The sequence below is a fragment of the Andrena cerasifolii genome, chromosome 7 (assembly GCF_050908995.1).
Source record: "Andrena cerasifolii isolate SP2316 chromosome 7, iyAndCera1_principal, whole genome shotgun sequence".
Classification (NCBI taxonomy): Eukaryota; Metazoa; Arthropoda; class Insecta; order Hymenoptera; family Andrenidae; genus Andrena; species Andrena cerasifolii.
In genome coordinates this window covers 2,201,937-2,224,496 of record NC_135124.1, presented here as the reverse complement: position 1 = coordinate 2,224,496, position 22,560 = coordinate 2,201,937, and the positions used below count along the sequence as shown (strand labels likewise).

Sequence of the window (22,560 nt, the reverse complement as noted above, 5' to 3'; positions counted from 1 at the left end):
ATTATTGTTGCGAGCACCAGGTGTATGCCAGTGCATGGCCTGCTGGCACTGGCAACTGAAGAGAGAAGGTCGGCTCCCTGGAAGGACGATCGGCATATCGAACAGGGGGACTATTTTGTACCAAACCCCATAGCGTTCGGACGTAGGGGTTTAGCTTGTACCATTGTAAACCTATAGCTACTACTGAAATATAGTTGTGCAGTGTGTACGCCCGTATATTATTCTCTCTTTCGCGCCGGGGCGGCCAGCGGGGAGACACCCCGGCGCAACATTATATTATATTATACAATCCTCACGTTACTTAGCCAAGAAATACAGGTCAATCATTGATAAGATAATTTCAAATAACACATACTTCGCCTTATCAGAAAATGTCCTTTTGGCTATGGTAACTGATGACAGAGACAACTGTCGATGGCAGACATCAGAGTACATGCTGTGCGTAGAGTGGTGGCAGCACGCTCGTAAAGCTCGTAACAGAGGCAACCAGCAAAATAATTGGAGCCGACGCAAGGAATGGCTTCACTCGGGTCACCCTTGAGTCGCGAAATCATATGCCAGCCTTTGAGTACAAATCTCATGTTTCCACTTCGTCATGTCTGTAACCCCGACTTCGAGTATCCTTTCGCGATTAGGACATTTTTATCAAATTTCGCTTGGGAAAGGATAGGGTAGGTGGGAGGAGGAGGACTGCAAGATCATTTTTATACTTTTTACTTAAATTTCGAAATTTCAAAGCTCTTGCCGAAACAGAAGATATTAACTCGCAGGGCTGAAATTCCGCACAGTTGTTATTGATCCCAAGACACAACTTTCTTGCACTAAGGCCTAACGCAACAATCATTTTCATTTTTTTCGGGACGGCCTATTACATATGCCTCAGCGCTGGATTTTCCATTTATGTTGTATCGTTCACAATATACTCTCATCTCATGTCCTGCTTTACCTCTATAATATTCTTCGCAATAATCTTTCTTACCATGGGCCTAATTCTCTTTCTACTCGACATCAAAGTCTCCTTTCTATACCGGTACACTCGACATCAAAGTCTCCTTTCTATACCGGTACACTCGACAACTAAATTTGAATCCTCCTTCGCCTGATATTCCACGATTAAATTCGTTTCCTGATTAAAAATGTATAGCTCGACGATATATATTTTTTCACTATGCGTCAGGATAATGTTTAGATTCCCTCTGTTTCTATTTTTCTTCCCTAGTTTTAGTTTTCATTTAATGTTAGTTATTTAGTTACGGTTAGGCTTCTAACAGTATTCTACTGCAGCTTCGCCCTTTATTTCGCTAGTTTATATGTATTGTTTTTCTCTGTATGTTTCAAGTAATAAAAACGAATAATAATAATACTAATAATTATATCTGTATCTTTTTTATGTTTTAATTAATGCCTCGCAGTTCTTCAATTTCTACAATATGTGCGGCAAAACTTCTTTCTATTTTGGCAAGACGTGACTTTCGCTTTATGACTTTCAGGAGAATAGGTTTATGAGTTCGTGAGATGTCAATTTTTGAAGGCGATTTTCTCGAAACTACATTTCTGAAACTTGTGGTCAAAAATATCTCTCAAAAAAATCATCCGATCGATTGTAACCTTTAATTTTTTAAAAATAGATACTGTTTCATTGGAATCTGAACCTAAGTTCTTTAAAAGTTTTAAACAATTAATATTTTTTCCAGGACATTTAATAAAATTTACAATTTCTTATTATTTTGTCTGTTCTTTTTATTTTGTTATTTTTTCTTGTCAGGGTTTGACTCTCAATGCGAGGCTAACAATAATTCAGAGTGAAAATCGGGTGAAGCGCGAGAAATGGTTCAGGTAAAGAGCGGGCACGGGCGGATCGGGCACTTCGGGCGGGATTCGAGTGCGGGCGGGTCGGGTACACCGAGAAATAGCGTGGGCCAGACCCGCTCGTTGCAGAGCGCTAGGGTCTATACTCGTTTCATCCTAAGAAAAATCCCGTTCGCGCAGGGATGATTCTGAGGAGGCGCTGGTTGGTCCGACTCCCCACTTAACCGCCTACGTTTTTCTCCGTCTTACCACCTGTTACCTCTCTGTCAGCCGTTCCGCAACCTGCAGTGTTGACATTGACATCGATCATGTCACGTCCTCGGAGGGGCAGGGAAGTCGGCAGGTAAAGTGCTGCGAGCAATAGCCTGCGTCGGGCCCGTAGGCGGTAGTGGGGGCTGCGCAGAACGGCCACAAAACGGTCGGGGCATAGGATTTTTCTTAGGATGAAACGAGTATAGTAGAGCTGTTCAAGTACTTGAATATTCGGGTAGCTTGAAATCCGAACCCAGCTGAACCCCGGTTTCCAAGCCGAGCCGACTACCCGAATGAACCGAGCGGTTTGATAGAACCGGGCGGCTTGGATAGAACCAAGTAGCTTGAACTTTTCAAGCGGCCCGAAGGAAGCGGGCGGCCCGAACAGAACCAAGCGGATTGAATTATTTCAAGCGGGCCGAAAGAACCGTGGCGGCCCAAAAGAACTGAGGCTGCCCGAATGTATGTCTGTACTATTGCCAGATGAGAAGAAGACCGAAGACCCACAAGCTGAATTGACACAGGAGCAAGGGGAATCGCCCGCTCGCTCCACCCTATCCCCTCCAAGAAGTCCTACTTTTCGGTTCTTAGCGGCTGTCCATATCCGCGGGCTGTCGTGATTTGTTTTGTGCGCGTTCTGCGTTACGCGGCGGACTTTGTTGCAAGGAATTGGGTGGAGCGAGCGGGCGATTCCCCTTACCCCTATGACATTTTAGCTTGTGGGTAGTCGCGCTTCTTCTCATCTCGCAATAGTACATTGTACGTTGAGCCGATAGGTTAGGAAATAGGTTAGATTTACTTAACCTAATTATAATATAGACTGCGGAAGTTTATGTAAATGCATGTTTTTATTGGAATGACTTAAACAAGCGGGACATTGACAGAACTGTGTTTCATCATTAAGAGGATGTTAAAAATATATTTTCGATTTTACATATTTCGCATATTCTGGATATACGTTGCACATTCTGCATATTTTTCATATTTGTTGCAGATACGGAATTTGTTTACAAATTAGCTTGGTGAACCTCGCCATTCAAATTTAACAGTTTCATATGTTAAAAAGTTTAATAGTGTAACCTCCCCCCCCCCCCGTTATCTTTTTCAGCATATTTGCATATTTGCGGCATATCATACTTACATAAACTTTCACAGTCTATATTATAAATGGGTTAAGTATATCTAACCTATTTCCTAACCTATCTACTCGACGTACAATGTACAGACATACATTCGGGCCGCCTCAGTCCCTTCGGGCCGCCTCGGTCCTTTCGGGCCGCCTCGGTTCTTTCGGGCCGCTTCGGTTCTTTCGGGCCGCCTCGGTCCTTTCGGGCCGCCTCGGTTCTTTCGGGCCGCTTCGATTCTTTCGGGCCGCTTCGGTTCTTTCGGCCCGCTGGAAATAATTCAATCCACTTGGTTCTGTTCGAGCCGCCCGCTTCTTTCGAGCTGCTTGAAGAATTCAAGGTACCTGGTTCTATCCAAGCCGCCCGGTTCTTTTAAGCCGCTCGGTTCATTCGGGTACTCGGCCCAGCTCGGTCGTTCAAGCCGAGTTAGGCTCGGCTTGCTTTTTCCGGGTACTTGAACAGCTCTAGTGTCTAGGGCAGGGTTCGTCAGCTACAACCCGGCTGAACGGTCCCAAGACGAAACGCACATCCTCTTTTCCTCCTCGATCTTCAAAATGCCAATCCACCTGTCCCGCACAGGACTCCAAAAAGCGTGACTGGCCCGAGGGATTACGGTTACGCCGGAGGCGACGGGGCAAAAGGAGATCCCTTTATGTTCCGTAATCACATCACTATCATTGGTTTCGATGGTAACAATAACCAAAAGTAAGTTCACCTAATGTTAATGATATAATAATGCTAATTCTAGCCTCGTTAAAAATGTTATAAAAATGAAGCAGAGATGCTTAGCAGTACAGGGAAAATAATTGTAAACAAATAGCTACCTATATCATAAAATCAGAGAATTTAACGTCCAGTACCTTTCAACAGAGACCAAAGAATTGTCGTTTGTGTCATAAAACATAAATATCCTCAGGCTTAAATACTTTTAGATCGCCCGATAACATTTGCTTTGATACGATACTGAAGTTTCATGAATTTAATTAGCCGTACACACGCACATTGTGTTGTCATTTTACAGACTCAAAATTACCGTTCCATTGTAGTAGCGATTTTATATCTATTTATTAAGAGACCTGTACGACATATTCGACTAATTACGTAGAAAGAATTTAAAATGAAATAACACAACATACCTATCTTCTTAAATTACAAATTACTTAGATTCCCCAAAGAGCAATGACGCGCAGCAACTGAACTCTAAAATGCAGCGTTTTCTCCCTTCGAAATAATACATATATCTGCTAAGCGACGCCACATACAATTTATGACTCCCGGAGGAAAGAGAAGTTTACGAGTAGAAAGATCGCGAGGCACTTAGCATCTGGCTATTTGCACTTGTGTGCAGCGCGATAAATATGCAATCCAGATCGATGAGTGTAACCGTTGAATCTTCTATGACGAAGTGTGTACAAATATTTAGAGATTGAAACATTTTTCCGACAAAGATGTTTCTATTAGCGGTGGGAGAAGAGATATAGTATAAATCTTAATTATAAAAGTTGGAAATTTACGCTGAGATATTATTATGATAGCGTTATCTTAATTTGTATACCTACACAAGTAGGTCAAATAGTATGGACTCTAAGAGATCATAAATTACACAAGTTTACAGTCATTTCTTGACGTAGAGTCCGCTATGAAATTCTTATGTAAGGTGGTCCCCTTAACTCAAAAATCGACATGAGACGAAATCCTATGGGTACGTTTTCGAGATATCGCCCGATGAATATTTTGGTAATTTTTTAAGAAGAAGACCCGACGTTTTTGGCCATTTTTTACGCAGAGTGCGCACCTTTACGAAGAAAACAAGCCTAACCTGAGCAAAATCCATGCACAAATAAGGAAGTTATGGACGATAGAGCGGGAGTGCCTATTTTCAACTTTTTCCCTATTTTTGCATTTCTTCCTGTTTCTTGGCGAATTCCGTATTTGTCTCCAATGAAAACAAATTTAAATGTATTTTATTTTTTTTTATTGATCTTCTGCTGGAACATGCTTTTTATTTCTTTATTCTCTCAATACAGGCGTTAAGATGTCTTTGAAGATCCATTTCCTCCACTCGCATTTGGATTTCTTCCCTCCAAATCTTGGTGTTGTAAGCGATGAACATGGCGAGAGATTTCATCAGCAGATGAAAAGTATTGGGAGACGCTACCAAGGATTCTGGGATGAGTCAATGATAGTTGACAACCACTGGTTTTTTGTAATTGAGAAACTGATGTCAATGTGGGCAAAAGAGACAGAAAGAGCCAAAATTGTTTTTCGAAAAAAATACATTTAAATTTGTTTTCATTGAAGATAAATACGTAATTCGCCAATAAACAGGAAGAAATGCAAAAATAGGGAAAAAGTTGAAAATAGGCACTCCCGCTCTATCGTCCATAACTTCCTTATTTGCGTATGGATTTTGCTCAGGTTAGGCTTGTTTTCTTCGTAAAGGTGCGCACTCTACGTAAAAAAAATAAGAAGCTGGACATCACATGTTAATTTCTGTGTCTTCCAGGCTATGTAGTGAATTTTCGATTTCAATTTCGGTCCCAAAACATTACATTTTTCTTAAGTTTCGCTTGATTCCGCCTACTCTATTAGTCCGATTGAAAAGCACTGTAGGAAAGAGTTGTATGCACTATAATTACCTTTTATTACAGAGTCGTCGCGAACAACTCGGCCAACTCTAACGCCAGATATGGCCAAAAACGTCGGGTCTTCTTTTTAAAAAATTACCAAAATATTCATCGAGCGATATCTCGAAAACGTATCCATAGAATTTCGTCTCATGTCGAGTTTTGAGTTTAGAGGACCACCTTACATAAGAATTTCATAGTGGAGTCTCGATCAAAAATAATTTTTTGGATTTTGTAAATTAGTGTTATATGGAGGGAGAATTTTTGACGTAAATACATCTTTAAAGTCAGTACAGTACTGTGTGTGTGTGTGTGGGGGGGGGGGGGGGCATGCACGAAAACTCACTAATGCCGCGTTCCTACGTGTGGAACGTATATTTCTAGCGCTTACCAGCGGCCGTAGCCGTGATGGAAAACACCGGTTCTCTAACGAGAACCGAAGTTAAGCATCACGGGGCGGTGTACTGGGGAAAGATGGGAGACCACACACCACCTTTCTCCCGGTGCGCTGCTGCTGCTGGGACCCGAAGGAGAGAGGAGGGAACAAAAAAAATGGGACTATAGTTCGTTGGGCAATATATTTCGCCAGTTTAGACAGAGCCTCGTGGCTCGCGACAGCTAAAGATTGAAGGACAGAGAGTGTTTAGGGTAGTGCAAACCGAAAGTCTGTTGCTCTCTGTTTTTTTTTTTTTTTTTTATAAATGTAATACATGCAGATATACGCAGCGGCTGCTTGATCTGCGAATATGGTGCTTGTGCGAACGGTGAAACTATTCTGAGAGTCCGGTAGACATTTAGAACCGTAGGCGTAGGTACGCTTGGGAAGGTCTGTGGGACACGCTTCGTTTATCACCAACGTGTCTTGCTTCTTCAAACTACTTGACCCTATGTGGGTGGGCCATTCCTTTGATGGTTCGGGACTTTACCGACATCGGCTGGGAACAGCCCGAACATCTCCGCGAGCCTGACTTTTCTTTGGTCGAGGGTCCCGAGGTCCCTTCCTCTGTGTCATATGGCAGGCAAACCTTTGGTCTGCACTACTCTAAACACTCTCTGTCCTTCAATCTTTAGCTGTCGCGAGCCACGAGATTCTATCTAAACTGGCGAAAATCGCTAGAAATATACGTTCCACACCTAGGAACGCGGCATTAGGGAGTCTCAAGTGGCGTTCGGTTCGCCGTTCGGTTCAGATCTGGACGCGGCCTAACAATGTGTAGCGATACTCCCGCAGCCCGCACGCGGCACATGAGGGCATTTCAACCGATTCTGCTCTTAGCTCTCATGCAAGTCATTACTCAACCACCAATATACAGGGTGTTTACGGAACTGTGGTACGACTTCGAGCGTCGAAGACCGAAGCGAGACGCGTGATTGCGGCGCCATCACCTCTGACGGCTTTGACGAGTCTAGCTATGTATTTTTTGGCATTTTGCAAATAATTGTACTCACGAACTGTTATCGAGCCCATTTTGTTGATTTTTAATCAGATAAAAAAATTTCATTCTATATTTTGTATACCTGTTTCGTTCCACCACATTCAGATCCCCACATCCGATAATAAGGCAAGATCTGCTAGGTAAAGCCTTAAAACTGATCCAGAATGAAACGCACGCTTCCTTCATTTTCTCGTTTTCCGTCCTGCCTTCTCCTTTCAACTCTAACACCTACTCCTTTCTCCTGAAATACATATAATGGCACCGACATATCGATATAAAGATATCATATCAAAATCGATTCAATAATGTCAATATATCGATGTAATCGTATGCGGCATGACATTGCGCGTACACCGATATTATAACGAGGTTGCTACACCTGTCCATAAATGATAAACGATACAATGAGATCGATAGGACGCTGTCAGTACCGATGTATATTGATACCACTGTGTCGACCTGATCATATCTACATGTCGATACGGACATACCGACATAACGATATTAAAGTATGATATTATCAGGGGCGGCTTTAGCATACTTGGCACCCCGGGCAAGATTATCATGGCGCCCCTCCAAGGGCACGAAAATCAATTAGCAGAATGGATAAAAATGAATAAACGCATACAGCGGCGCCCCTACAGATTTAGCGCCCCGGGCGGTCGCCCTGCCTGCCCCCTCTCCCCTTAAAGCCGGCCCTGGATATTATAACGATCACAATGCGCTAATATTCCAACTTAAACCGTATGTTTTTACACAGCAGAATTGTAGTTTACACTCTACTGAATTCGAGTATCATGATTTTTCATGGTCAGACTCTTGGAATTATGTACTTATATACGTGAACAGGAGAATTGAGAGCATGGCCCTTGAAATAATGAAGTTCTAGTTACAGAGCAGTTTATCCCCAGGTTCATTTATATTACAGTACCTAACTTGTTAATCTAAAATTCTCTTGTAACATCGTTTCGTGTTATGTCATGTAAAGGAAACCACCCCCCATAAGCATGACTCATGTATGAAAGAAGCTAATTCCCTTTAATTCTCGAAAAACTTAAAAAAGTTCAGATGCAAAGATTGTGAAATCAACTTTGCTAATTCCAATTGTATACAAATCAATTCAGTGCTCAGATTTTCAGCTTCGGTTTTAAGTAATTAGCGGGCCGTATGAAGATCATTTTACGATCGAAGATAATAACAACTTGGTAGAGACTAATTTAAACGGATCAAAGTCACTAATGGATTAAGAGAGATGCGGATTTTTTTCTTATACAACGGCCCGCTAATTACTTAAAACCGAAGCTGAAAATCTGAGCACTGAATTGATTTGTATACAATTGGAATTAGCAGAGTTGATTTCATAATCTTTGCATCTGAACTTTTAAAATTTTTTCGAGAATTAAGGGGAATTAGCTTCTTCCATACATGAGTCATGTTTATGAGGGGTGTGAGGGATTTCATGACTTTTTTCTTACATAAAGTGTAATCTAACCTAGAAGTACAAATAATACTCTTTTTTGTCCTCGACTTTTTCATGTATTTGAGGGGGGCAGGTTTAGTAATTTAATTTAGGGATAATTGATACAATATAAAATATACTCTAATTAGTGGCAGAGGTTAAAAATTAATAATAAAATTAAAAATTTGAAAATCTTGAATCCGATTTCTAGGGCAGAGGAGTGACATTATAAGATTTCTGGAAAAAGGTTTCGTCTGCTAATTCTGCTTTCGAAAGGCGACATCTACTGGCATCAAGTGGAGACGTAAAACGAGAATGGCGACATCTACTGGCGTCAAGTACTAGCGCTACGTGACGTCTGACTGTCTCGTAAAAAAGTCTCATTTTGATAACTATTAATTCAGAATAATTCTTTTATCTTTTAGAAAAACAGCTTGAAACATTAAGTAAAACGACAAATCGGTTAAAAAAAATAATAATTATTCGCTGGATCATGTTAAAACACCGGAACTATGTCTAAGATAAGATAAAATAATGTCTAAAATAAGGCCAAAATAGCTGCGGGGTCGTACCTATTTCGCTAGCATTCGTGTATAGAGACTAGAGGTGCGCGGGTACCCGACTTTTCGGGCTCGGGTCGGGTCGGGCAAAGTCGGGCGGGCTCTGACGGGGCCCCGGGACAGATGGGTGTACGGGTAGTCCGACTGTGTCGTGTAGCCCGATTACTTCGGGTAGCGCGATCGCGTCGGATAGCACGATTATTTCGGGTAATGCGGTGTTTGATAAGTTGATATACGTATTCAGCTTCTTTAAACAACCGAGTACTCAACAAGCATGTACAAAATCTTTACCTATATGAAACTTCAGAATAAGATAATTTTCACGTGAAAAAATAATGCTTCTAAAGGGTTTATTCAAAATGATCTTCATTTGATACAACCTGTATATTAATTTTGTATAAGGTGCATAAGTCGAATTTTTTACTTAAGGAGGATTTTGAACAAATCCGTTAGAAGCATTATTTTTTCACGTGAAAATTATCGTATTCTGAAGTTTCATATAGGTAAAGAGTTTTGTACATGCTTGTCGAGTACTCGGTTGTTTAAAAACGCTGAATACGTATATCAACTTATCAAACACCGCATTACCCGAAATAATCGAGCTACCCGACACAGTCGGACTACCCGTGGGCCCGCCTGTCCCGGTCCGCCCGACTTTACCCGACCCGACCCGACCGCTTGGGTACCCGACACATTTGATTGCCCGCACATCCCTAATAGAGACATGGTCGCTCAGTGTGCCTGTGGGTAGAGGGGGAAGGGGAATTAGCTTCCAGACGTGACCGCGTGTGTTGATCTCTACAGACATTTCATTTCTATATCTTCAATCTTATGATCCTCTAAATCTTTCCATGCCTAAAGAAACTCATTTATTTGTGTAGTTATCTCGTTCTTCTCACAAGAAATTGCAACACTGTGACTATAAAAAACTACACGGCTCGGAAAAATTAGTGAACAATTTAGGAAAACAATGGAAATATTAGTACAATGAACACCCGATATTTTTCACAATCCTCTATTTAATTCTCTTCTGAATTGCACAGAGACATGATTAATCGGTTGTTTCGAGCAATTTGTGCTGGTAAAAATTCACTAAGGTTTGTAATACATACAGTAACAGCACATGTGTTTCCATTTAGGAAGACAAGGGTTACAAAGTTAAATCTCCGAAACGTGCCCACTTGTCTTTGAAATGGTTTCTTTCAGTCCATTTCACGTCTCCTTTGAAGCCGTATAGCCTTTATCTATGTAATCTAGTTTCCTCTGGACGTAATAACATTAACGCGTATCAAGGTGTTAATTTCAAACACCTCGTTTAATTCTTCAAGCATTATACTATAGAGCTGAACGATTAAAAAGAGGTGAAAGTTATTACTTATTAAGCACTAGCTTTACTATCCGGCTTCGTTCGGAATTTAGATTCTGAATTTATCCAAAAAAAAATTTTTATTTTCTTGGGGTAGAAATAGTCACATTCATCTGGATTGGTCTGGCATAAAGAGCTGAGGCACATTTCGTGGCCCCAGAGTTTACCGTTCGAAAGTTTATAGGCGACAGACAAACACATAAACATGCAAACTTTATATATTAAGATTGTTATTTATTTGTTACTACATTATTAGTATATTAGTTTATCTTGTATTTTACTTTATAGTTTATCAGTTTATTTGTAGTTTATTAGTAGATACCGGTAAACGTATACTAATATATTGGTATTTTTATGTAAAGATATTACGTTATATTGGTGTTTTTACAGCTCGAATAAGGGCTCATGCTCAGTCAGAAGGCCGAAAAAAGGGTGATCTTTGGAAATTTTTTACTAAAAAGCTATAGTACATTTCTCAAAAAATCTTTTTTCCTTTTAAAGATTGCATCTAGTACCGTGCATCGTAATTTTTTTATTTAATAATATTTATCAATAACTAAGTTATTGTCCATCACTCGAAGGTTCTCTAAAAAAGAGGCTTCTGCGGTGACCACTGCTGCTCGAAAGTCGATCATCTAAAATAAAAAATTCAAAAGTATTTACTTATTATATTATATTATCTAGTATTTGAACGAATGATTTTTTTATCCGATGCTTAGATTTCTTCTAATTGACGAAAATCAGACACGATTTATGATAAAATTTGAAACTTTTATTTTAAACATCAGCCATTTTTTCCCAAATCAATATTTCGAAAAATCCTTCGTTCAAATACTAGATAATATAATATAATAAGTAAATTCTTTTGAACTATTTATTTTAGATGATCGACTTTCGAGCAGCAGTGGTCACCGCAGAAGCCTTTTTTTTAGAGAACCTTCGAGTGATGGACAATAACTTAGTTATTAATACATATTTTTAAATAACAAAATTACGATGCACGGTACTAGATGCAATCCGTAAAAGGAAAAAAGATTTTTTGATAAATGTGTTATAGCTTTTGAGTAAAAAATTTCTAAACACCACCCATTTTTCGGCCTCCTGACTGAGCATAACCCCTTAATAAGGGTTATGAAGACATTACTTTAATCTACCATGCTACCGAAACAAGAGCCGGATAAATACCGGTATTTATTTCGGTTTCGGTACTTTAACAATTTCAGTACAATATCGGTTTCGGTATAGCTTTGTTGACGTAATACCGCACAGTGGGAAATTTTTGCGATTTTATGGCCAAAACTGTTGGTTGAATATTGTCAACTCTACTATGAGATGGCGCTGCGAGCGCCGTCACTCGCCAAGCGGGATTCCCCTCGTGATATATACTTCTGTTCTTTGTATTAAACAAAATCATTCTAGAACTTTCCATAACTTCCATATAACTCACCTCATGTAATTGTCTTTCATCAATAAATCTTTCTATTATTTGCAACAAAAACCACAAAAATAAATTTTTGAATTTGACAAAATAAATGCAAATGTCAATTGAAGAACTAATATGAGCATCAAATGCCTCGAATTTTACTGTTAAATGTTTTAATACAAAGTTCCTGTAGACTCTCAAATATTTAGGTTCATGTGAGGTTAGAAGGATCACAAAGAATTAATCTAGATTTTCGAGTTACTTCAAACATTTATATTGTATTATCCAAAGTTTCGCAAATAATTTGAAGGCATGGATTCAATTCCTGGTAGTGCGTAAGATATCTTTTTGTCCTCAAAATAATTATGTTTCGGTTTTTAATACGTAATTTATACAATTTTTAAAGTAGTGTTTTAGAAATAACCATTTCATATAAGAATCAATTTTCATCACATAAAATATTTATAAGTCCCATAATATCCTGCAATGATTTTCATTCCTATTTTACATTTAACTATTTTGATTCTATAAATGCAATTATCAATTGCTAATAATTGCTAATCTTGTAATTATATGAGTTTGTTTAAACGCTATCCAGTGTGTCTTGTATAACATACGACATAACTGTGACCAGGACTGGTTTACACGTTATACATTACAAACCTTTTTATTATTTTTTAAACGATTCTATTCAGCTTCGATCCTCTGATCGTTTGTATTAATAGATTTCATGTTATTTTACAAGTAATATCAAGTGGTTACGCAGTAGATGTTAAAAAATTTCAAATGTATACTGTAAAAACGACAAAATTATTTGTTGCATTATATCCTTGGTACATGATGCCTACTACTGTACACAAAATTTTAATTCATGGTCCTCATATAATAAGCACGGAATAAGGATATTAAAAAGTACCGACAAAATTTTTCTCGAAAATGCTCAAGTGAAAAATCTATGAATGATGTTTTCAATTGGCTTCTATTATCGTCAGATCCACTAATTAGTAATCTAAGAAAACTTCCCGATAAGAAATTAAAAAGCTTATCATCAAAAGCGACAACCCTTCTTCTATGCCCTGCTGCACTGTAGCTGAGGCATGCTCTGACAAAGAAAAAAAGTGTATAAATCTAAATAATAAAAAAATCTTTATCATTCGTAATTTTTGTAAGCGCTGTTTTTCGGATAATTTATTTTCTCATATATCAGAACGTAAAAGTGCCGAATTTTATATATTAAAAATAAGTTTTCAGGTTTTGACCACGAAAATGGATATAGTTCTTCAATTGACATTTGCATTAATTCAGTCAAGTTCAAAAATTTCATTTTTGTGGTTTTGGCCATAAAATAGACCGCAAAATTTCCGCACTGTGTACCGGTTTAAAGTCCCTGTCTCGTGCAAAACGATCCCAGACGGTGTATTTGACCTTCTGAACGGTAGGGCGATGTTCTGGGACGCCATTCGAATCTACATGCATCGGGTTTTCTTACATCTACAAAATAGGTATTCTCTAAAACTTTCAAACTACCCCCGGAAATTTCGTATCGTGTCCATCGACTTGAAAAAGAAATATTTGTAAGGATCGCGATTATAAATGCAATAAAAAATATTTCTGAAGCCCCTACATTCTCCTTTACGTTAATCACCGATGCGTATATAGTCAGAGAAGAGTGCAATAAAATTCGAATTTCTGCCAAGTCCACTGACTATTAACCTACAGGCAAATGGGTGTTGTACGCGCGGGAGTTGGCTCGCTTAAAATTTCATAAGTCCTTCAATTACGTAGATTGCAGCGCAATAATCCTGGAACATGTTTTCAAGGCTACTTGAAAAAATGAAAAATTCAAAAACCAATTGTTTCCAAAGTTACCAGGTGTATGTAACCCCTTTAATAGCAGACTTGACTATGCTTCTTGACAGAAGCGACTATGCTACGTTAGTTTTGCTATCACACGGGAAGCCAGGTGTTGTGCTCAATGGTGGTTCCATGAAGATCGATTTCCTCGACAGTTTAGCCTCGATCAACGTGGAACTGGTGCACACAGTTAGTCGCCCCGGCAACTCGTGCGAAAAGTCGCATAATAACGTCAATGGCAAAAAGTACGGCCAGCGCTAACAACATTGCGTGAGGACGATAGGTATCGCCGTGTAACCGTCACGGCAGGCAACTACCACTTCAACTAGAAACCACCCCTCCCCGAGCCAGTTCTGTTCTTTCATCTAGAAAATTTTTAGCCTTTCGTAATGTTGACCTCTCAAGGAGACGAATGCTCGTCGAGTTCTCACGATTTCTAGCAGACCGAACTCCATCACGGTATGTTTGTAAGTTTCCAGTAATTCCCTTTAAGGGGACATTCTACTTTGATCGGCCGAAAAATTAAACTGTTTTTAAAGATTTTTGTCTGTGTAAATGCAAAATATATTGAAGTAAATCTTTTTGGTATTTATTAAGCTAATCTTATAGTATACAAAAGAAATTTAAAAACATTTTTCTTAGTATGTTTTAATTTTTTTACAGTGTCAATATGGCACCTAAAAAAAGAGGTAGGTATGCACGTGGCGCAGGTGATTTCTCGGCTCAGGATTATCAGAAACAAACATTTCGAAAAGATTTTCAATCTGTATGAGTGTCGCTGTCGCCTGTAGCTCAATTAACAATTTTTGTTGACAGGTAACAAAATGGCGCCAGTTAGAAAAAGATGTTTGACAAAACACCTAAAAGGATGTTTTCTCGGGTATTCCCTGAGAAACATGTCGGTTATTTTTCGCCAAAAATTGTTAAGTCAGCTAGGGGCGATAGCGGCTCATACAGGTTAAGAATCTTTTCAAATTTTTTGTTTCAGATAAGCCTGAGCCGGGAAATCACATGCGCCACGAACATACCTCATTTTTTAGGTGCCATATGGAGGCTGTAAAATACATTTAAAACAAACAAACAAAATCTTTTTAATTTTTTTTTGTATAATATGGGAGTAGCTTAATAAATACCAAAAAGATTTATTTCATTATACGTTGTATTTACTGTGAAAAAAATGTTTAAAAATAGCTCCATTTTTCGACCGATCAAAGTAGATTGACCCTTTAAACATTTCTTCAAGCGAAATATTCCATTTACGTATTTTCACCTTGCATAGGGTGTTAATGAAGATCTCCAAACTTGGAGTAATTTACTCGCTAGTGATTAGATTAAGTAAAAACTGCTTAATCGGGGTAGGTGATAAAATCAGCGGCTAATACATTTTTTTACCACTCCTTTTCCTAACGTCTCAGGTGCTTATTTAGAAAATTCTATCTGGGAGGATGATAGAATTTTTCATTTACTATTAGATAGATCTGGATAGTCTAGAATTTCCCTGAAACAGGTACAAGTTTTCAATATAAGTAGGTATTATCGAATTAGAAATAAGTTTAGTTTCAAATTTTCTTTAATCCATAATATCCATAGTTTTACACAAAAATTTAATCAATTCAGAACCCATACAACTAAATGCAGATATATTTTTACACAATATTATTATAAGTACATGTAACTACAGGAATATTTCCTTTAAATTGTTTTCATGCGGTGCTCGATATTCTTAATTTCTTTTAAGCTTCTTTTACGACTTTTCGCTTTCCACTGAGCCTGAAACACCTGTTCCGAATTGTTCTAATTATATACCTACTTACCAGCGGCCATGGCCGTGATGGAAACACCGGTTCCCGTAAGATCACCGAAGTTAAGCATCACGGGGCGGCGTACTGTGGAAAGATGGGTGACACCAACCTGTCTCCCGATGCGTCGCTGCTGATGGGACCCGAATGAGAGAGGAGGGAAAAAGGAGAAATAACTATCGTTCGTTAGGCAATATGTACAAGCGAAATGCTTGAAACGCCATCCTGTGTTAGAAACACGCAGGAAAACAAAAATACAAATATACCTACTTAAAGGCTCCCCCAAACCAACGCGAATTTCGCCGCGGATCAGATAACACTGCCCATAAGCCGGCACGTATAAAAAACTGCTGCCTTATCTGATCCGCGGTGCGGAGCCGATGTTCGCGTTGGTTTGGGGAAACCGTAAAAAACTGCTGGCTTATCTGATCCGCAGCGCGGAGCGGATATTCGCGTTGGTTTGGGGGAGCCTTAAGGCGGGTTTCTCGTGTAACTGCGTAAATTTTCTAACTAAAATTAAATTTTTCTTTTTCTTTGCAATCAGATGACTGTGATAGGGTGGTACACTCCATACCAACAGGAGTTACATCGCCGAAGAAGTTAACAAGATTCCACAATAATTAATAAATAATATCCAGCAAGTTTAAAAATGCCTCCTTACATCCCCAAAAAGTTTAATCCAATATTCGCAATAGTTTTTTGAAAAAAAAATCATAAATATCAAATACTTTTAGGGCTGTTTTCACGAGAATCTCCCTGTAATATGCTCAATTTTGATGAACGCTAAATTATTGGAAGTAGAATGATTTCCTTGAAACAATCGGAGAGCCAGGGGGTTTGTTCCTCTTAAAGAGCTTGCAGATAATCTTACAGGCTATACGGTATTCAGTTACTGTTAATGGATTTCCCAGGATAAAGAGATTTCAAACTTCGCGTGTAATCGATTCTCTTAATAGAATGTCACAGCAATATAGTTTTACAGCTTCATTACAGGCGTTTTATGTCCTCGGCAAGATAATTTCCGACGTTTAGATCCATTGTAAACTGTAACGGTACATATGTATCTTCTAACAAATGTATATGAGACGTAAAATGAAGACTGTACAAGCTAATAAGAAGATACCTACGACTGTTTTTAAAGGATTTTATTCAGCTTCGATCCTCTGTTTATATGTTTGTTTGTTTAATGGTTTAATGTACCTAAGAATGGTTCAAATCTGGCAACTCAAATTTAAACCACTTCCAACGATCCAATTGTCTTCAAACTCTGCAGGCGTGCGTAGTTTGAATGATAATACAATATTTTTAAAAAAAATTAACTCCGAGCGGGTGAAAAAATTACCCAGTCATCAATAAATATAACCCATAACCTCAAATCCAAACGACTTGAAATGAGCCACACGCGTTCTTTGCGAAAACGACAAAAAGTCGCTGCGTGCAGAAAATACACAATTTATCGAGAAATGATCCATCACATATGTACGAATGGAAAAACTAAAACTTTGCAGGCGTTCGTAGTAGGTATATCACCATCGAAATTGTAGTGAGTCATTCCATGCGACTCGGACACATTTCGGAGTAAGTTTTCGTAGATTGCTGAAATTTGATTATGTTGTAGTCTTTAGTGGTATTTAAACGTACCTTAAAGGATTTTCCGAAATTTTGAAAAATGTCGATTTTACAGCTGCTTGAAGTTAAGTGCTAACTTTTTTTCAATACATTATAGCTATGGAAGTAGTAAACGGATGGAGCACAGCTTTACGGTGCTTATAGAGAAGACATTGAAGTTTTAAGAATAAATTATTTCAGTTTAAAAAAAAAAATTTAACCATTTTTTTGCAATTATTTTAATAAATGCAGGTTTTTAACATCGGGCGCGATTTTAAAAATCTGAAAAAACGAGAATATAGTTCTATCCTTCCTCTTGATGAACAAATTTTAAAAAATATGGACATTTCAAAATTGGCCCTGTAAAAATTGCCGAAAGTTGACGCTGCGCCGCCCAGCACCGACTCGACTGGTCGGGCCGTGCGGTACTCGCAGCGGCTCAGCAGCTATACCTGATATTCTTATACAAGATTCTCCAAAATGATAAGTTTTTGAAAAAACCTGAAGGAGGCAAACTCTTACTGTTTTTTATATCCAACATAACACGGTATCTGAATTTTTGGTGTTCGCAATATTTTCCATGAAACGAGGGTGACTTTTAGTTTTTTAAATGGAATGCTATGTATTTGATTACCGAATATGAAAGTGACTATCAAGACACAAGGTTAGGAATGAAGTAAATATATTGCACTATCAATCTATACTACCTGTCATTTAAGAAGGAACCCGTTTCGCACATATAGAATGAGCTCGTTGGCTCCGAAAAAGCGTTGGTGGGGGTACAGCCAATAGTGGCTTCTCCCGGCACCAATGAGCGACAACCTGCGCAGAACCGGTCTAAACTCGTCGATCGGCAGGTTCCTTCTTAAATGACAGGGAGTATAGTAGATTAAGTTTCTCTCCTTGCATTCCTAACCTTGTGTGGCCTTGAAAGTCATAGTATACCATATGGTTGAATTTGTCTCGACAGTGACTTTCATATTGGGTAATCAAATATATAGCATTCCATTTAAAAAACTAAAAGTCACCCTCGTTTCAAGGAAAATATTGCGAACACCAAAAATTGAAATACCGTCTTATGTTGGATATAAAAAACAGTAAGAGTTTTCCTGCTTCAGTTTTTTTCAAATACTTACCATTTTCGAGAATTCTGTATAAGAATATCAGGTATAGCCGCTTGGCCGCTGCGAGTACCGCACGGCCCGACCAGTCGAGCCGGTGCTGGGCGGCGCAGCGTCAACTTTCGGCAATTTTTACAGGGCCAATTTTAAAATGTCCATATTTTTGAAAATTTGTCCATCAAGGGGAAGGATAGAACTATATTCTCCTTTTTTCACATTTTTAAAATCGCGCCCGATGTTAAAAACCTGCATTTGTTTAAAATAATTGCACAAAAATGGTTCAATTTTTTTTTAAAACTGAAATAATTTTTTGTAGTTTTGAATACTACCGCTCGACCTCCCACGTCACTTGCCCAGTGTGCAGCTATGCGCGTATGTATCTACATCAATCTTGCCTACTTTTAGGCACATCTTTAAGGGGTCATTCCGGTTAGCGCGCCGATATTTTCAGCGATTTTCAGGAATTTATTGCGACGAATGTAATTATTGTAATGGAATAAAACTTGTTTCTATTTATTAAACTACATCTCTACAGTAAATAAAAAATATAAACGTAATAAAATTATTGCTTCTCAAATGCTTTTGAAAGCGGTCTTGATGACATGTTTAAAAATTCATGTCTCGCTCGTGAAGGCGATTTCAGTTGTTAGACTTATCTCAACCCAAAAATCCAAAAAGATTCTTAATCAGTATGTCTGTCGCTTTCGCTCGGACTATAATTAGTGATTTATTTTAAAAATTAGCAAAATGGCGGGGCAAAATGCAAGAAAAATGTTTTTTCGTTTTTTTTCTTTTGCTATTTACGATTTTAAAAGTAGGTTAGACTCAATGAAAGTACTTGGTTGTAGTCCCTGCGAGAGTCACAGATGTGCAGAATAAACAGTAAAATTTATAAAGCAATCGGTTCGATAGATTTTGAGATTTTATCTTCACGATGTGGATAAATGATGTTTCGAGAAAAACGCGTTCAAAGTTTTCATCTGTAGAGGCCAAGCCTCTGCGCTCCCTACAAAATGCCTCTGTAGAAGCTAAAATAATCTGAATTTTTCCATGAAAATTTAAGAATACATTCTTGAGGATATGTACTTTCAGAAAATATTTTTAAAAAATTGATTTCTCAACCCGTCTAACCAGAAGGACCCCTTAAATGCTAGTAGCATGCAGAAAAGAAGGCTGCGGGGAACGCCGACCAACAAGAAGACGTGCGGGCGCGGAACCGCGGCTCGCGAGGCCCGCGCTTAACGACGCGTCTATTGATTTCTGCGGCCGCGGATAGCAATAATCGGATATAAATTAGAGGCTCGCAAAAGCATGTTCTTCATCTTCGCCCATCATTCATTAGTTGCTTAATCGCCGTGGTGCACGCACCTCTGGCGCTCTCTGATATTAAGCGTGTGTACAGATCGCGTAATACAACTGCCTCCGAGCGGCCACTGTGTAGGCCGTGAGTCAGCCGTGCGTGCGAGAGACTCCGACCGTCGGCGTTACATACGAACGTAGGATCGCAAACGCATGAATATCACGCTAACCCAGCGTTGCCAGGCGTACTGGATAAATGGCCGCGTGCTGGCCCGTATGACATCATACGGTGTAGGAGAAGGGGAATACTTATATTTGGTTGGTGGCGCCGTGATGTCATGCCAACGTAAAGCCAATCCAAGCTAAGTGACGTCATATATGCCAGTACCGCGTACTCGATAGCCTGGCAACCCTGCGCTAACCTGTTACTTTGGTCACATGCTTTTCGAAACGAATTAAAAGAACGTCGACGGTCAGACTCTCTCGTACGCACGGCATACTCACTGACCGCTCGGAGGCAAAGTTATATTGCGCGATCTGTAAGTACTGTGTTCAAACGACGACGAGTGGAGGCGACTCGCGCAAGACGGCGCCCTTCGCCTTCCTGTCCTCGCATCAAGCCTCTGTGGATGAATCCCTGCGATTCTCGTGTCCCGCTCAAGATTCAAGCTCGCAAGTCGCAAATCATAAGAGCCAAGATCGAAGCTCTTAAGTTTAGACAAAAATATTGGTATTTCAGGAACTAAGTCCTCAAGATTGGTGTTCCCCAAGTCGGTAGGCGGCCCACCGCCCTTCCTCTCTGTTGGGTCTTGTCAGAAGACTCTCTGGATTCGCCGTCCGACGGAAGGTCGGGTCGTCCGTTTCAAGGACCACGCTAGAGTGCCTTTATTAGGATCTCCCACCCGTCCGTGTTTATTGGGGTGGTATACAATCCTCCCCAAAATGTCCTAAGTGGGGCGGATGTGAACGTAATCACGGGGGTGGGTTTCCTCCTGGTCGTGGGTGGTGACTTCAATACCGAACACCTTCCCTGTGAAAATTTCACGAATAACGCATCCGGTGTAGCGTTGTACAGGCACTCGTTGCGCAGCAAGTACAGGATTGTTTCCCCTGACGGTGTCACCTATCACGGGTTCTCTGGACAGAAGCCCACGGTTCCGGACATTTATGTAACGGACTGCAACAGGGATTTCGAGTGTAAGGTACTCGACGATTTTATTACACCCCATAGACCGGTACTGTTTGAGGCCACAAACGATGTCATACACCCGCCTGACTGGATTCGCTCCGTTGACTGGGAGGCGTACGGCTCTCGGACAGGAAACTTCTCCCTTCCGACTTGTTGTGACGTGCACCTCGCGGTTGACGCCACTCCAAGAAAGGGGATCGGAGGACTCTGCTGGTAGACTCAGCCGAGATCACAGGGTTCGATTGAAAAGAGTCGTCGTGCACTGACTAACTTTATTCCTCCACTCGCTTAGTTGCAGTAATTACCGTCCATATGGGCCGCCGCGCTGGAGCGCTTGGTGCGGTGTGAGAATCGGCGGTGACCGGGCAGCCTCCAGGCGTCTCGTCTCAAGTACGGTCGGGCGGAGTATTGGTCGAGACCGAGCACTGTCCGGGCGTCTCGCTGAACGCGCGGGGGATCGGAGTGTTAGTCTGGCGTCTCATCGAAAGTACGGAGGATTACAAGGATGGTAACGTTAATGCGTTCAGTTCACTTGAACCCGGGCAGTTTCCAGTCGGTCCTTGTCGCTGGTGGTGTGGATCCTTAGCCCCATTCAAGCTGCTTGCCTCGATCGCGCCGGCGCTTATGTCCAGATTCTTGAAATTGATTACATGCGGGAAATTGACAGGATCTAGCGGTATGTCGCGTACTAATGTCCGGGGCAATGAAGCGTTGCACCTCAGCTTAGCTCAGCTCGGTTGCTGTCGCTTGGGCCCCGATACTTCGCTTGCGCGTTTACATACGGCCGCTTGGTCATTTGCTCGCGCTGAGACGCTACGTCACATCGTTTCGAGAGTACTACTTAGCTGAACCTCTGTGTACAGTCGCTGAACTCCTTCCTGAGGGCGTGCTTGCGGAAAGCGTCTAATTTCGTCCCTTCCAGAAATGGTTACGATTTCTCACAAGATGCTTGCCTTCTAGCATACATCTGGAACCGTCGGAGGACATAGAGAGACTGGCAACAGGTGGGACTGGATTATTTCAACCACCTTGCCAAGCAGTTCACCAGGAAGATTGATGCCAGGCTGCGGATACTGTGCAGGGAGGCCTAGCGCGACCGTGTAAAGTCTCTGAACAAGACTGACCATACCTTTTGACAGAACTATAGAAGGGTCACTCCTCCGGTCACCATCCCCCCCCCCTCAGAATGGGTAACAGGGTGGTTATGGCTGATCGGAAGAAGGCGGAGGCCTTTGACCGAGATGTCGCTGCCGTTTGCCACGGGGTGTCCGGTCTCGGGTCCCTCCATGTCGCCATGGTCCAGGGCTGTGTGGCTAATGTACAGGCTCAGGAGCGCAATGATCCTCTACTCGATCTCCCGATTAGGCTGGACGAGATGAACCAGTATATATCGGAAAGCTCCGGAACAGTAAGGCCCCTGGTTTAGATAAAATCACTTCTCTCGTACTAAAGGCGCCTTCTGGTAAGGTCCGGCTTCAAATTTATTACCTATTTAAATACATCGTCATCTATTCATATTTCCCAGAGTGCTGGAAGGTCGCAAGGGTGTTCCCAATCCCAAAAGCTGGAAAGCCCCGGCAGAAATGGCATCTCCTGATTTTGGATTTGGATTTTCCGAAAATGGATGGATGCTT

At 40.5% G+C, this 22,560-nt stretch overlaps 1 protein-coding gene across 6 annotated transcripts in view; it reads right to left on the bottom strand.

The window, feature by feature from the left end:
• Jus (EB domain-containing julius seizure protein) overlaps positions 1-22,560 on the bottom strand; it is a 163,289-nt gene that overhangs the window by 62,326 nt on the left and 78,403 nt on the right. The window contains exon 1 of one of the 6 annotated variants that reach the window (XM_076817062.1): positions 7,331-7,450. The exons of the other annotated variants lie outside the window; for them this stretch is intronic. Coding sequence (XP_076673177.1) covers positions 7,331-7,349 — 19 coding nt within the window. The 5' untranslated portion in view covers positions 7,350-7,450. Of the gene's footprint in view, positions 1-7,330; positions 7,451-22,560 lie in introns of those variants that run through there. 6 annotated transcript variants of the gene reach the window in all.